The sequence below is a fragment of the Hydra vulgaris genome, chromosome 04, assembly GCF_038396675.1.
Source record: "Hydra vulgaris chromosome 04, alternate assembly HydraT2T_AEP".
NCBI classification, from domain to species: domain Eukaryota; kingdom Metazoa; phylum Cnidaria; class Hydrozoa; order Anthoathecata; family Hydridae; genus Hydra; species Hydra vulgaris.
The window spans coordinates 24984970-25002397 of NC_088923.1; the positions used below are offsets into that span (position 1 = coordinate 24984970).

Here is a 17428-nt window from a genome sequence, read left to right on the forward strand (position 1 = left end):
AAGTTCAGAATACTATCTGTACCAAGATGCAGGATATTCTTATAAGACTATGGAATTATTCAATAATGTTATTAATCCATTTTTGCTTGAGGAAGATCGTTCAAAATTTATTCTTAATACCATCCCTCCTCCGGAACTTAAAATGTATGAGCATGTTGTGACAAAAATTGTTGACATTCTTTTAGTTGATGAGGGTTGAAATTCTTTTTGAACAAAAATCCTGTAATGTAGCATGGTTATAATGGTGGCGGATTGGATGGACCCAACTGTGGTAAAGTTCTCAAATTATTAGATAAAATGATGCTGGTAACACCAATTCAGTTATACTCCTGCGTTAAAACCCTAATATATATATATATATATATATATATATATATATATATATATATATATATATATATATATATATATATATATATTTATATATTTTAATCATATACTTAAAATTTTTCAGTTGCAAAAAGTTGTTTTGGCACGATGCTAAAACCTTCATACAGTAAAGATATCTCGCAGTTTATTGATTCTGCTGAATATTTAGAATACTATTGTAAAGATGTGTTCGACAAAACATTGCCACTTGGTTGGAAGTTCCATAATATTAAATACCACCTTGTAGATTTTCTTAATAGAAGTCAGAAAGCTCTTAGACTTTTTTCAGAAAAAGCATCCGAGGCTGTACATAAAAATTTAACAAAAACATTGAAGCGCTATGCTATTGCAGAGACTAACAAAAACCATGGAATGAAGCTTAAAAAAGTTGCTTCCACCTACAGCTCTATGAGAATTTAAATTAATTAAATTCAAATTTTTTAACTTATTTATATAATATATATGATCTTATTGTTTAATTAAAAAAAGAAAAGTTTTTAATTTAATTTTATTTTGATTTGAAACCTCTAATGTATATAACGGACCAAAAAATGCTAATTCTAGTTGCACGTAAGCCCTAAAGTCATTAAATCATTAAAGTTATTATCATATATTAAATTAACCACATTTTAATGACAAAGATAATGGATGGTCATGAGGTTTTCTATAAAATTTTTAATGAGAGATAGCTAAAATAATACAAATGATATTGTTTTTGAAGCACTATTTTCTGGATTTCGGAAAATATCAATTTTGGACTAAAAAGGAATACTTTCGATTTTATTTTCAACACATTCGAGCTCGTACGTATACATATTAATAGAATCTGAAGAAAAGCCTCATATCTTTTGAAATTCAAACTAAAACCCTTAGAATCAAGCAGTGAAAAGTTGTGTGAACAAAAGTTGTGTGAATAAAAGCTGTGTGAATAAAAGTTATGTAAATAAAGTTGTTAAAACAGTTAAGTAAGTTAAGAAATGCTGCTGATTAAACCAGACAAAATAACATAAGAATTGACATTAATAACGTTAAGCTATTGATGTGATTGAAGTTAGTTATGCAATCTATCTGTTGCAGGTTTTATTGCATTTAGTATCCTTTACTTTTGTATGTTTATTAAGGTGCTCCCGGAAGTCCTTACGATCTTATCACAGAGAATTGCCGAAAAGCGGTAAAATTTAAAAAGGAAGTTCACGCCTCCTTCCTTACCATTGTTGTTTATTGAGCTAAAGTCAATGTCAAACCTAGGGACCTCACGGTTCTGCGCCAGAATTCTAACCATTGCGCTATGGCAGCTCTACTTTCATTGCAAAATTTCACATTTTGCGGTTTTACAGCACAAACTAAAGAAAATTTGTAAAATATGGAACATGCATTGACGATGTATGATAACTCATTAGAAAATGGTGGAAGAAATTTCATAATCGTTTTTTTTTCATAGAAAAAGTTGTATATGCAATAATGATATCATAAAAAAAATATTTCCTGGGCTTGAAATAAAAATAATGTCACGGTGGAATATTCCGGTGTGGTATTACTTTTATTGCAGTATAATAAATTAACCCCCATTATAAATTAACTCCCGTAGCGTAAAAAATTACCCGGGGAGTTAATCTATTACAAAAATGTCAGCGAAACTCCTGTCAGCGTACCAAATTAACTCCTAAAATAACTTAACTCTCACGTTATCTTAACAATGATATGAGCATTCTAAATTTAGTAATGGTATTTTACAAACTTATATATAAATATATATATATATATATATATATATATATATATATATATATATATATATATATATATATATATATATATATATATATATATATATATATATATATGTTTGGCAAAACATTTTTTCCATTCACCCTCTATAAAGCCAACATATTTTTTATGAGGTACATTTTTAGTAGAAGCAACATATTTATATACCACGCTTTTTGATAAATATTTTCCTCTCACGGGCAACTGTTTTTTTGTTTACAACTTTTATAATCTGCCATTTTTTCATTTAGGATTTCTTATTCGTTTAATAAAGCATTATTGTGACCTTTTATAATTCCTTCCACATTTTTTGTGCAGCTGTAACTAACTTTAATGGTATTTCGATTTAAAGTTTCATGTAATTTATTAAAAGGTGTTTATTGTATCATGTAATTTATTAAAAGGCGTTTTGTGTTTATCCACCAACTTTTAAAAAAATTTCCTATGTTAGTGGAAACATTTTTTGGTGTATGGTAGGTTGAATCACATTTGTGTTTCTACTTCTATTTTACTTTTTTTTATTTTTTTTTCAGTGTCAAATTTTAGTTCAAATTTTCAAATTTTGAGTTTTAATACTTTTAAAACAAATTTGTGCCTTCGTTTTCCGGTGTCTTTACCTACTTCTAATCTGGAAATGAAAGATGTTCATATGAAGCAAGCAATAAATACAATACAAATTATATACTCAGAAGATACAGGAACTGAATTGAAAATAAGAAGATATAGATAGTTTTTAATCTAATAAATAGCTCAATGGCTATTGTTGCTGTAGACAAAATCAACGATGTTACCTCCATTCGCCTTCACTTGGCGAATCAAGTACCCAGTCAGTCAGTACTACTTTTGCAAACAAATAGATGAGTTTAAAGCTTTGAGGTATGATTCAATTCAAATATTACTTAACTTGAACCACTGGATACGTACAGCATGTTTTGGTAAAAATGTCTAATGTGTAGACAACCTAGGTGAATCAATTTTCAATATCTGACGCTAAATGTGACATTTATATGCAAGATTTATAGATCAAATTGAAATATTTATTATAAAATTTAACGCGTATGAATGTGAGTTTTTGCTGCCGCATCTGTCTTTACGTTGGCTTTAGGAACATATAACTTTATTACCATGATGTTGAAATGCGCAAACATTTGGCATCATGTCTTCAACTTCAGGGACCAATTTCTTTCCCTAGAAAATCAAGAAATAAACACTGAAGAAAACCAATTATATTACAACTAAAAAGAAATTTATTTACTAATTTAGAAGATAAAGGAACTGAAGCTAAAATAAGAAGAAATAATTGTCTAGGTTACGCAAGTCCCAATTACGGTTTAGAAATACTAACATTTCAATTTTTGGGTGCCAAAGATATCATTTCACTACATGCCCAGCAGTAGTAAATTGACGTACACGCAAGTACATGTGCTGGTATGCATGTGTACTTGTGTGTTAAAATAACTAATTTTTGGTGATGTTTTGTGTTATCTCAAAAAAATCTCTAAGATATTTCCGCTGACAGTCAATCACGGTTCCGATAGGTAATACGCAAGTTTTACATGTCTAAATCATTCACTGGTTGTCCTCAGCAATGTCAGTTTATTAAACACGTTCTCCTTTGGTAAGTTTGTTTGCAACTGGATTCGTGCTCGTTTTTTGTGCTTGTGATTTTATCTGCTACTAATTCGATATTTTCTCCTAATACTGGCATAACAATAGCTTTTATTTCAGCTGGAACATGCTTCATTTCAAATAGATTCTTTAAAAAGTTACAAAAGTTTATAACGTTGATCTAAAACAGATGTTTTTGGCTCAGTTAGCACATGGTATCCTTGCGGGTAAAATAGTTCTGTTATTTCAGTAGCAATTACTTTTTAGCAATCAATGGCATCAATGCATTTGTCTGGTTTTGCTGCTTGGACGTTTTCTAAAACAATTAACAACAGTGGATAGACTAATGACAACGAAGAACGAAGAAAAAAGAAGTTGTTCAATGGTATGAATGAAACAGGTGGCAACTATTTTATCAGTATTGTGGTAGTTGAAAAAGCTTTTATAATATAATCTTGATTTGTGTATTTCAACAAGCTAAAGAAGCTAGCCCTTTTAACTAATGTTAAACTTAAGGTTGTACGTAAGTCGGTTTCTAAACTGGAAACTCAAATAACTATCCTACGTAATATTACGGAAATTCATATGGTGATAAATCAATCATAACTAATGAAATTTCCGACAACAAAATCTTCAAGATCTTCTTTTACATACCAAGTTAATATTGTTAAATTGTTATAACTTAGTCATCCTGAGAACAAAGGAGACAGAGAAGAAATCTGTAAAATCTTTTTTAAAACACTAAAAAACTTTAAAAAAATTTTGATCTTCGAAACAGAGGATTTAGAAAGTTGAATTTGTCTCTTTTCATGGAAAGAGAGTTGCACAGTCAGGAGCAGAAATGAAAGGTCTAATGGATTTTTAAGGACTTCCAGACTGAAGGCTCTGGGGTCAAAAAATAGGGACACCTTAGTCTCTCGGACTTTTTTTTTTAACTTTTTAAGTCAATTAACCAGAGTTATTAGGAATAAAATAGTCCCTGAAATGCAAGAGAAAACTGTATTATATAAGTTTCATGTTGCTGTAAAAAAGTTATAATTTATTTTTGATTTCATTTATTTAATTGAAAATTTCTCTACTAATATACTTAGTATAAAAAACTTGTTAACTTGATTATTTTTATACTAAGTATATTAGTAGAAAAACCTTCAACTCTTAGGTTGAAGGTTTTTCTACAAATATACTTAGTATAAAAAACTTGTTAACTTCAAGTGTACATGCGGTAGTGATGAAGGGGTTGAGGGTTTGCCTGATAAGCGAAAAATTACGAGGATGATCAACGTGATAAACTTGTTTCTCCGCGCATCAGCTTTCTGTTATTTTATACTTTTCCCAAAATGAGATAAATAAATAGTTAAATAATCAACATAAAATAGTTATTAAAATTGTTATTATAATAATTTGTAATTAAACACGTATTTAAACCAAAATGTCGTAATGCGTTTTTATTTAATTTAAATGATAAATTATAGCGACTCAAAAAGTATGACAAACTTTATATTGACGAAGTGCTCAGACATATTTAAAAGACTTCAATTACAACACTTGTAAATTGATACTTTCTAACTGTGTTTAAAAAAGCTTTTAAAACTATTTTATCAGTAAAACCATATCTTCTTGTTTAAGCAATACCATTAAGAAACCGAGTTAGAAAAGTACTTTCTTTTATTTTGACATCAACGCAGGTATCGAACCTCAGACCTCCTGGTTCCTCGCTAGAACTCTAACCACAGCGCCACAGTTATTATAGGATTTTTTTAGTTTTTTTTTTGTTTTTAATTTTTACTTAGGTGCCCTAAGAAGTCCTTACGGTCTTATCACAGAGCACCTCGGATGAGCGTTTAATTGGAAGATCACGCTTCCTTCCTAACCAATGTCGAAAAACTTGCCCAGAGGAGGGGTTGAACCACCGATCCTTTGTTTTTGAGGTAAGTGCGCAACCACTGCGCCACGGCTGCTCAAAGGTTTAAGTATATTAATGTTTATGCCTAAGCTAATGTTATTCCAATTTTTTCATAAGAAAGCAAAGCGCTAAGCTAATTAAAATGAAAATTCTCATTGTGTTCTCCCATAGGAAAACCGGGTCAATAACAACCCTAACCTAAGCATAAATTGGCACCTAGCAATCAGTGTACACCAAAGGTTTTGTGTACCGCATCTGCTGTGATTCGCATGTTATATTCTTCAAAAGCATTGTCTGGCGATGTATGGCATAAATACACTGCTCATTTTTGAAATACTTATATGCTGGAGAGCTTGCCATACGCAGCGTTATTCAATGCGTTTGAGCTTTTACAGGTTTAAAGTTACGTAACTGTTGAATTTAAATTAATAAAATTATAGAAGTTAATAATAGTTAGTAAGAAAACTTTCATATGCTGATTAATATTTAAAAAACCTCGGACTCTCAAAGTCATAACAATTTTTATGACGGGCGGGACTTTGAGTAAAACAGGGACTCCTGGACTCCGACTTCGCATCACGGGTCAGGAGTGACAAAGTTACTGTCAGATCTTAGGTCTTAAAATTAAGCTTTCAAAATGATACGAATAATACAATGTTATGGTCATCATCATGTCATAATCACCTACTTGGCTCAAAAAACTGAATAATGAAATATGCATGATTTTGCCAAATCTGACATTAGAAGCTGTAAACGCAGAAAACATATGTATGTTTTAAAATTAAGTAAAATCCTTCAACTTCAAAAAACACTGTTTCTATAAAGTAAATAAATGAACAAAATCTTGAATTTTTATACTTTTAACTATATTAAATTATTATGTACATTATTTTTATACTTATTCCCAGGGATACTTTAAGTAATTTTTATCTTTTTGTAATAAATTTATCTATCTATGCAAAAAAATATATAAAATAAATAATGTGTTTTAATTTAAACTTATGTCTTATTTTGATTGTAATTACAATTATAATGCAACTACAATATAATATAACACATATTGTGTTTCAAATGAATGTAAAATGGCATTTAAAAGATAATTCAAGTATATTTTAGCAAGCACCTGCAACTAATTTAACAAAGTTAAACTATCTTATATAGTGAAATTTGATATTGTGAAACTAGCAACCCAAAAAGAATGTTGACTCATCGAGATTTACTTCAACATTATAGATTTCATGAGCTAATTAAGAAAATAAATTAAAAAAACGTACAAAATTCGGATTTTTTTGGATTTAAAGATACCATAATAGTCACTTTAAATAAGCATGCAACACAAAAAAAAGGTATGTACAAAAAAACCAAGCAGTATTTATGACCAAAGAATTGAACGTTTGAATAAAACGGAATCTAGTAAAATAGCATACAGCCGTCAAAGAAAATATTGTGAAGAACTCCTAAGAAACACTAAATAATTATTTTTTGAAAATTTTTAAACTAAAAATGTTATCGATAATAAAACCTTTTGGAAAACAGTTAAGCCATGTTTGAGGAAAACTCAAGTTTTAATGAAAAAATTGTTTTAGTGGAAAATGATTCTATAATATCAGGTTATAAACTTGTGGCCGATATTTTCAACGCATATTATAAATAAACTCTATCGCAGTTGTGCATTAAACCGATCCCTGAAACTATTGAAACATCTATCCATGACTCCATAGAAAATTCAATATTTAAATGCAAATCACATCCAAGTATTATTGCGATTAAGATTTAATAAAAAATTCAAAACTCTTCTCTTTCAAACATACTACCTTTAAAAAATCTTGCCATACTTTCTAAACTAAATAAATCTAGAGCGCATCAAAAGGACGGTATACCAACAAGAATAATTTAAGATAACATTATTATTTTTTCTGATTTTATATGTGTAGACTATGACCACGCTATTTCAAACAATATTTTTTCAGTGTCAGTTGACTTAAATTAGCCAATTATAGAGCTATAAATGTAACAACTATGAGTGTCAACTATAAATAAATTACAAACAAAAATAAATTCATCATGCCCATGTTAAACTGGCTTACAAATAAACATCAAAATACATTGAAAGAATATCCACAGTTACAGCAATACAAACTCAAACTGTTTCACAGTTATAACAACACAAACTCAAACTAACAAAATTTTTTTACAGAAATACATTCAGCTATCACTATTTCCAAAATTAGATGGTAAGTTCATAAAACTTTCCTAAATTTTGTATTCGTATTCATATTTGAAAGAAATTTGATGTTAATTTTTTTTTGGTGGAAAAGATTGCGTATTATAGAATCCGTGATTTAAGTGAGCATCTGAAACTCTTAATACTAGCCTTTTAAGCGGAGCATAACAACTTTAATATTGTTTTGAAAACAAGAGGTAGCTCCACTGTTCTTAATTACATCTTCTCAGGATTTTTTATTTCGTCATATTTGAAGTTTTGTCTGCTTTTTCTAAAGATTCTGAGAGATTTTTAAATAACATAATTCATAATCACCTTTTTTTTTAATAACAAATGTCAATTTCTACTAAATAATATAAAATATATCAATCAATACGGAGTCATATAAGATATTTTACCAGAACATGCAATACTCCAATTTACTTGCAATATTGCTGAATATTTAAATAATTTCCAATACGCGTTGGAAGTTTTCATAAATTTATGAAATGCTTTTGATACAATTGATATTAGAAGTTAATTTAAATTGAATAATTTAGAAGAAATAATTTGAGAAAAAAATCGCAAAAAAATTGTTGTAAAGCTATTTGCTTATTCCTTTCCCATCGGAAACATACTTTAAAGCCCTAAACAGACTCAGAATAAGCAGAGATATGCGCTATCTCATTGCTTAATTTTGAAAAAGAGGTTTTTGCGGGTATGTTAAAATCAAAACAAATGTCAAAAAGCAAATTATGTCAAAAAATTGAATAACGTTGAGTAACATAATTTTTGTTCCCAGATTCTAAATGTTATATTTCAATTGCATATGTCTAAAGTATGTGAAAAAATTATTTCATTAAGCAAAAATCTTGCTTACACGACAGCAGCACGAAGAAAACTCGTCTTCTGTGAAAATAAAATGATTTTTTTTTCTTTTTTTTCATTATGATTAGGTAAAAACAAAATTTACAGAATAAATAGACAAACACAGTCGGAAACCAATGAATAAGGATCAGAAATGTTTAGATTTTCTAGATTTACGATTGCACTTTTAACAATTTTCTGGAAGTAGCCCCCAAATTTAGTCCCCCATCATGTTTTTGTTCAAGTGCCCTTGGTAACGACGTCAAAGCCCAATATATCTTGCTCTTTGGAGATGCGAATTAAGGATATGGACATTCAAAGACATTCTGCATCTCATTTTGGCGTAATTCTTTATGAGAGTCTGCACCAACTCCACATAGTTTTCTGCTTTGTGATTAATTAGGGCGTCCTGAACAACTGCAATAAAACTGCTCCAAGCGTCTCTCTCCGTCCTGTTTTATAGCTTTCGGACATCCTCACATTATACGATTGTCTTGATCTGTGGTCCAACAACTATATCAGCCCTAATCTTAGCCTCGGAAAGCTTTGGAAAAAATCTTTGAGATATTAAAATGCTGCTGAATTATAGTCAAAAGCAGTGACAAGCTGTTTAATGATGGCTAACTTGATGTACATTGTTGGCATAAGCACTTATGAGGTTCTATAAGCAGCTCCCACTTCACATTGCCCTTCCCAACAGAAAACTCGGTCCGTTGCGGCGAGTCCTTAGTGCGATAATACACCTTAGTTTAAAGGCTGTCCCAGAGACAGAGGAAAGAAGGAAACTTTTTTAAGATATCATTTTAAAGTCACCGATGACCTCCCGTCCGTAGTCGTCATACTTTAATTCAGTTAGATTTTGACACCGGTGTTGTCCTCTTTGAGATGCACTGCCTAGCCATCGGGTGAGACGGGTAGTTGTTTCCATTGTGAAGCAACACAACTTTGAGGCTCCGAGATGAACTGTCGGTAATAAGGCAGAATTAGTCTTTAGCCTGGATAGACCGGATAGACCGGCAACATCGTTGCAGAATCACACTGACTGAAAATTTTGGAGAATCTTTGATGATGCCGCTTCCTCTGATCCGTGACTTGTACGTTATTATCAATTAAATTCCACAATTTGAGTCTGGATATGAACGATGGAAGAAGTTATGTCCGGATAAACGATCTGAGGGGCGTTTTTGAAACACGCGATTTTCCAAATTTCATTGTCCAAGTCACAGAAGCAAATGTTTTTCCTGAATAACAGAGCTTATTTTTTTGTTCTAGACTTATCGAGTTAGGAAAATACACTTTCAACCCAGTAACAAAACAAAATTAAAAATTTGTAACACAGTGTAACAAAAGTGAAATAATCGCATAAAAAAATCAAATAATAATAACAAAAAACGTTTTTCAATCAAATTTTGTACAATATAGTACTTATACTATAATAAAACTTCTCAACTCAAAAAATCCGTGATTTTCATAATATTTTCTTACAAATGAAGATTTAAAAAAAGTAGTTTGTTTTACTAATGATTTTTATAACTCTAAGACTTAACAAAGACAACCATTGTAAGATGAAGAAACTTGACGACTCTGTGATTCTTATACGATAGATTTTAATAACTGTATTGTAATTTAACTAGTAATATCAATAGAATATTAAGAACTTGATTTTTTTGCATTAAGTTTCCATTAATCCTATAATTTAGCTAGTAAAATATTTTTAAAAAATTACCTTATTTCTTTTCTGAACTTCACACTAATTACTGTGAGAAGATGAGCTTTTTGGATTTTATATGGGATAAGTTTTAGCTTATCCTTGCATATTTTTCTGAGGGATTCACAATCTGTTTGCAAATCATTTGCCATTTTTCTCATCGACCTCCTTTGATTTCGACGAATTCTATCGCGCACTTTTTTGATAATAATTTTGCTACTTGATGTCGGTGGTCTTCCACTTCTAGGCTTGTCTTGGGTGCTGCCTATCTCTTTTAAACATTTCAAATTGTTATATACAGTTCTTTGAGGAATTTTAAGTCTTTTTACTATCTCTGCTCCAGTGCATCCACTAAAGTACAAATGCTCTATAGAAACTCGATGGTCTTTTGTGACTTTCATACTAAAAATAAAATAGATTTAAAATAAAAAAATGCCTGAATACGATTAAGAGTTGACATAGGAATGAAATGGAAACAAAAATATTGACAAACAATACATTTTCTTAAGTCTAATAAACTAATAAAAATGAGTGCCAGAACTTTCTGGTCACCCTGTAGAGTGTTAAAATTTTTATAAAAAACAACATTTTTTATCAAAGCTACACTACTTAGAGTATAAACTCAAGCTGAACTAAAACAGTCTAATATGACTAAACTGGTATTTAAAAACTGGTACTTAACAAGTTTTTACTAAACTAGAATTAACACAATTTTAAAAGAATAACACATTACCAATATTTAAAACAATAACCCATTATCATATTCTTTATAAAGTTTTTTACGTAGAAAATACCAAAAATATTTAGAAATTTTAGGTTGTTAACTATTAGTAATTTTGCATATATCAAACTTTGTCTTTCCACTCATTGATGCAATTTTATTGGCCATCTCCATTTACAGTGATCCTCAGTGACCAGAATATGTTCAAGACGTTCAAAGATTTCCTGAAGCAGGCTACAAGACATCTTTTCCCTTTAAAACAAGACCTTTACGAGAAGTCTACATCGAGCCGCTCATCCGAAATACATCAGCTTTAGAGATTCCTGGAATAGCACCACTGAAACTGCGGTTGTGACATTGCGACCTAAAGGTAAACAAACAACCAACCCTCTGCAAACAAGGCCACTTGAGTTTTTATACAGTGCCCCGATACAAATTAGTTGGGAGAAATTCAAGGACTTGCAGGGTCTTAAAAACTATGCATTCTTGTGAACCAGGAATTCTACAACAATTTTCCAGTTGTTGGATCCTCTGATTGTGAAAATGGTTCTTTAACAGACAAGTCATATTATACTGTTGATTGAATCAATCAGTTTATAATTATGGAGTTGTTGCCACATAAACATTATTTTTTATTATTTTCCTTCACCTTTTTTTGTTTTTTAGTTTGGTGCAATAAAGATGACACTCGTGTAATAATAATATTATTGTAAAGCATTATTTTAGTGCGTTTCGATTCTGTTGTGTTTGGTGTGAGTAGTAATCAATTAAGAAAACCTGTCATAAGAATTAGTCTCTACGAACTAACCTGTGGAATATTTTGGGTTGTATTTGAGTGATGCAACGGAAAAACGATCGAAGTCCGAACAGCAGTTCCCCTCTTACAGTATCAATATTAAACATATAAATCAATATTTTCACATAAAACTTTGAATTGCTATTTTGAGAAATAAATGCTTTCCAAAAAAAAATATTTTGGGGGTGATTTTAATTCATTGAGCTACATAATGGTGTTTTAAATCTTGAAAATTGATTTTCTCAAAACAATAAAAGTGTGACTCTGATCGTTCTTCCGTTGAGGCCTTCATATACTTATATATTTTTTACTTTTTATTTTCACTTAAAAAAAAAAGAAAAAAAAAGGTTTTTGTGGGTAAACAATGATGTAAACAATGATGTAGTGAAGCAGCACCATTTTTTAAAATACTACTTTGCATTCACAAAGTTTATACGTAGCGCGTTTTAAATCTTAACGACTCGGCTTGTGAAGAAATTTTTCGCTTTCCTGGCAGTATTTACAACCTGTCTAGTTAATTTTTGACTATGTCTACGTAGACTGTATTCTGAGAGCAATTGTGCATATACTTATAAAACTGCAAAGTCAATTTCTTATTTTATGTTGTTAAGTCAGTTGAACCTTTCTTTGTCGCTCTTCTAGAGTATTAAGACTGAGAAGGGCAAGTCTATCCTTTTTTTGTGTTTTCAATCTTAGGTATAACATTCATTATTCTCGATTGAATGCATTCAAGTGTTTTGATATTGCTTTATAGGTGAGAATAACAGGCTTGATTAGCATACTCATGAGGTCTAGCGTATACTTTGTAGAGTACCCTCGACAACTTCATCATCCTTGAGGTTTTGTGAAGAGCCTTTTTTAAAAGCAATGTTTAATGATTCTATTGTATATAAAACTTTACCGATGTGAGAAAAACTGGTCTGTAGTTTAAGCATGTTCTTGTGGTTCCATTTTTAAAGATAGGGATCACATTTGATAGCCTTCATAAGTCACTCCTCCGCCTTCAGTTAGTGATTTTTTGAAAAACATTGTTTGTGAAACAACTATTACAGTGAAACAATGTTGAAGAACGCGTGGATGTATTCCATTGAAGCCTTTAGCTTTGTCTCAGTTAGCTAGTTTATCTTTTGCTGAAGATGTAGTTGTTATTTTTGTCTTACTCAGGGCGCATTCTGTTTCTTTTATTTTCTCAAAGATTGGCATTTTGTGTTACGGTTTAACAGCAAGCACAGAATAGAAATTTATCTTCCAGTAACCTGACCGTTATATTTATTCATGTTATAAAGACGGCATTTTTTTCATTCTAATACTCGACAAATATACTTGATAATACAACTTTAACTAGTTCTTTTTAGCCTGCCTTATGCTTTTTGCGAATTGCTTCATGCGTTCATTGACAAGCTGCTAAGTTTAGAATTTTGTCATCCAATCGTAAGATGTGATTTTTGGTTGACAGCCTTTCTTCTCTATTTCTGAATGAGTATGAAAAGTGACCATTTGCGTGAATAAGTTATTATTTGCCATACTTGTTCGATATTTTGAAAGTTAAGTTGATTTACTTTTGTTTCATTTGCTGGGATGTTGAATGCCACACCACTACCTCGGCTTTCTCGGTTTTTGTTGTGGAGTTGGTAGCAAAAAAGTTACGTGTTGAGGTTTCATCATTCTACCAAACATATTTAAGAAAATCAGATGTGGTTTTGTTTTTGATGCCGTTTGTTCAATTTTTTAGCTTTGTTTAGCGAAAAAAAATTATTTGCATAAAAGTTAACTTTAGACTTTGGTTGAATTTGATGATTTTTTTGTATGGAAAGAAATTTTTTTGACTTAAGTCTGGCTAGTAAAATTTATGAACGGCCAACAACGGTCTCGGGCAACGCGGAGATAGTGCTGGAGGCAAAAATGTTCAAATTTTTTGCTTTAGAAAACCAAGGCTAGTTATTATTAAATCTGGTTGTTGCTGATTTAATTTGATCTAATTACTCTTCGCTGATTAAAATAAACTTCTTATTATTGTCAGATTGAGCTGCGTCGAGAGCGCAGATCCGGTCCGCCACACTGCAAAAATTTGTTTTGTTAATTTAAACAAATATTTGGTTAAGTAGATTTTGTAAAATCTACAAACCTGTTTGGTAAAATATACCAAATCTTTTGCGAACTTTACCAAATCGTTTTTGTTATTTTAACCATATTATTTGGTTTTATGATGTTTTTACTCTTTGTCTTCACGCAAAGTATAACCAATTTATTTGGTTAAATTTACAAAATTGTATTTGTTATTTTCACCAAATGCGCCAACGGGTTGCAAATAAAAGTGAAAAAAACAAAACTTTGTCGCCATTTTTTTCTTTATTAATTCTCAGGCATCGTAGTTTCAACAGAAAAGAAAAATTTATTAATTTCATTATAATTATGATTAACTGTGCTTATTGTGAATATACTGCAAGCTCCAGCAACTCTTATAAATGCCATTTAAAAGTTTTTCATAACAAACATTGTTATGGCGAAAGATTAGTTTGCAGTCAGGATGGTTGTCCGACGGAATATAATTCTTTCCAAAGTCTTACAAAACATATTAAAAAATCTCACCAAGAAGTTTTTCAAAGACCTACTTTGAAAGAAGCAGATATTACGCAACGATGTTTCTCTTAGAATAACTTGTCTTTAGCTGTTCGCGATACCGAACCTGTTTGCACAGATAATGTGTCAAATTTTGGTATTAGATTTGAAGAATTCGATGGTATTTTCGAAGATTCTGCTCATTTTATTTCTAAACTAAGAAGTTATTCTAATCTGCCCCTAACCACTACATTAAAAATTGTGGATGCATGTTTACACTTTGCGTCATCAATTGTAACAAAATGATGAATATAATAATTTTTTTGAAAATCTCTCAAAAAACCTTTTCAAGGTTTAGAAAGTTTGCATAAACAAAGAATTTATTTTGAATTGAAAGGGTATTATATAAAACCAAAATCATACTCAATAGGTCATTCTATAAGCACTCAAAGAACAGCTGAATCATACTCAATAGGTCATTCTATAAGCACTCAAAGAACAGCTAAATCATACTCAATAGGTCATTCTATAAGCACTCAAAGAACAGCTAAAGGAATAGTTTGTTCACCTTGTATCGCAACAGGGCAATATGTGTCATTAAAGCTGTGTCTTGAAGTTTTTCTTTGTCTTCCTGGTGTACTTGATGAAATAAGAAGTAATATAAAACTATCTACTAATGGTTTAGTTTCAGACTTTAAAGATGGAGAGTTGTGGCGAAATCATCAAATACGTCGTCAACATGTTCATTCCCAAAATACTTTCGTAATTCCAGTTTTTTGTTTTTTTGATGATTTAGAAACTGCTAATCCATTGGGTTCACATAGCACTGTTCACAAAATTGGAGCTTTGTGTACAATTCTAAAATGTTTAAAACTACTTCATAACTCAAAACTTGAGAATATTTTGTTAAGTGCAATTATATATTCTTCTGATCGCATTAAATATTCAAATAAAGATGCATCTTCTATATACATCAAAGAAATGACAGAATTAGAAACAAAAGGCTTTACTATAAAAATAGATGGTGATGAATTTAAAATATATGTTGTCCTTGCTCAAATTATCGGTGACAATCTTGGTTTAAATGGAGCATTAGGTTATGTGGAAAGTTTTACTGCAACATACCCATGCAGAATATGCAAAATGAAACGTAAAGACTTTGACAGTATTTTTGTTGAATCTGTTGAATTACTTAGAACTAAAGAATGTTACGATTATGATGTTTTTTTACATAATTGTTCCTTCAATGGTATAAAGGAAAAGTGTTGCTTTAATAAAATTCCATCATTTCATGTTAATGATAATATTTATTGTGATATTATGCACGATTTGTTAGAAGACATTTGCAAATGTGTTTTTCAAAAAATGTTAAACTACCTAGTATTTCAGAAAAAGTTCTGCAATCTAGGTGACATAAATAGCCGAATGAGAAATTTTTCATATGATCACTCATCAATTCCTTCATGTCCTACTGAGTATCAAATAAAAAATTGTTCAATTAATATTGGTGCAATTGAAATGCTAAATTTAGTTTTAAGCTTTCCTTTATTAGTTGGAGATTTAGTTCCTTTTGATGACAATGTTTGGGCTGTTTTTTTATTGTTAAGACAAATTGTCCTTTACTCATTTGGTTCGCATTTTAGCAAACCTGATTTATTATATTTTGGTTCTCTTATCACTGAATTTTTACAAGAGTACTGTTTTGTGTTTAAGTGTGGCTTAACTTTGAAGTTTCATAACCTTATTCATTATCCACGTATTATTAAAATGCTTGGTCCATTAAGTCATGTGTGGGTAATGCGTTGTGAAGGTAAATTAAGAGGTTTTAAGAGGACTGCTTCATCTGTGGACAATTTTGAAAATGTTTGTAAAACGGTAGCTATTAGACACCAAATGGATCAGTCAACTCGGTTCATGGCAAAACATGGCTTAAAAAATAATGAATTTTGTGTTGCTAAAACTGAGTCTATTTTACTATGCCATGTGATTGATGGACAAACTATATCAGAATTGATTGGTAATTATGGGTTGTACAGACAAATTTTCCAAACAAAGAGTGTTTCTGTTAACTGCGTTAACTTTAAAACTGGCGATGTTATTATTTATGCAGTTGAAGAATTATATCCTGCATTTTGTGTAATCAAACAAATTTTCGTATCTGATACTGATTTATTTTATTTCATTTGTCAAAAGTTGTTTATTATAAATGAATGCTATCACTTGCAATCTTTTGAGATTGACATTGAAACAGAGTTAATTGTTTTAAATTGCTCTCACTTTGATAATAACATCTCACCTTGGCCGTTGAAACTACGAAATTTAAATAAAAATAAATATGTGTCGTTAATGCACAAAATATAACTATTGATCATTTAAATTTTATTTTTAAATAAAAAACATTTGTAAAATTATTTAATGTTCTTTTGAGCAAGATTAAAAAGTCGTTCAAATGACATTTGCAAATTGGAAATTCAAAATTAATTGAAAACTTTCAGTGGGGGCAAAAATACTTTACATACTACCTATAAATAATATTTATAGGTAAATATTTAAGTTTGTAGAATTTCACATTTTTCGTTATAACCATTGAAACTTTTGTCACAGAAAGAACCTATTATTCTTTCTGTGACACAAGTTTTGAATGCCTACAACTAAAAACTTAGAATTCAACAAGCCATGTCTTTACTCCAAATTAAATAGATATTATATCTATTTAATTTGGAATAAAGACATTGTTAGTAGCATTCTAAGTTTTTAGTTATAGGCATTCTAAATTTGTGTCACAGAAGAAACTATAGGTTTTTTCAATGACAAGTTTTAATGGTTATAACGAAAAATTTAAAATTTTTCAAATAATGTCTTTACTTGAAACTAATTAGGTATTTATAGGTAATATGTAAGGTGTTATTGCCATCTGAATCCATCAG

General features: G+C 30.3%; 2 protein-coding genes across 2 annotated transcripts; one reads left to right on the forward strand and one right to left on the reverse strand.

Moving 5' to 3' along the window:
* Nucleotides 1-3237: 3237 nt before the first annotated feature.
* On the reverse strand, nt 3238-11314 carry LOC136079291 (uncharacterized). Its single transcript, XM_065795025.1, has 4 exons — nt 11277-11314; nt 10444-10827; nt 6673-6685; nt 3238-3324 (listed from the first exon to the last, which is right to left on the reverse strand). The coding sequence occupies exons 1-4, from the start codon at nt 11312-11314 to the stop codon at nt 3238-3240; spliced, it is 522 nt and encodes a 173-aa protein (XP_065651097.1).
* Nucleotides 11315-14354: 3040 nt separating this feature from the next.
* LOC136079292 (uncharacterized) lies at nt 14355-16862 on the forward strand. Its single transcript, XM_065795026.1, has 2 exons — nt 14355-14583; nt 14854-16862. Exons 1-2 carry the CDS (start codon nt 14355-14357, stop codon nt 16860-16862), a joined length of 2238 nt encoding a protein of 745 aa, XP_065651098.1.
* The last annotated feature ends 566 nt before the right edge of the window (nt 16863-17428 follow it).

Coding starts and splice junctions, on each gene's coding strand:
- LOC136079291 (XM_065795025.1), bottom strand. CDS start 11,314: ATGGCCAATAAAATTGCATCAATGAGTGGAAAGACAAA. Junction 10,828..11,276: donor TCAATGAGTGGAAAGACAAA/GTTTGATATATG, acceptor TTTTATTTTTAG/TATGAAAGTCACAAAAGACC.
- LOC136079292 (XM_065795026.1), top strand. CDS start 14,355: ATGATTAACTGTGCTTATTGTGAATATACTGCAAGCTCCAGCAACTCT. Junction 14,584..14,853: donor AGCAGATATTACGCAACGAT/GTTTCTCTTAGA, acceptor AACCTTTTCAAG/GTTTAGAAAGTTTGCATAAA.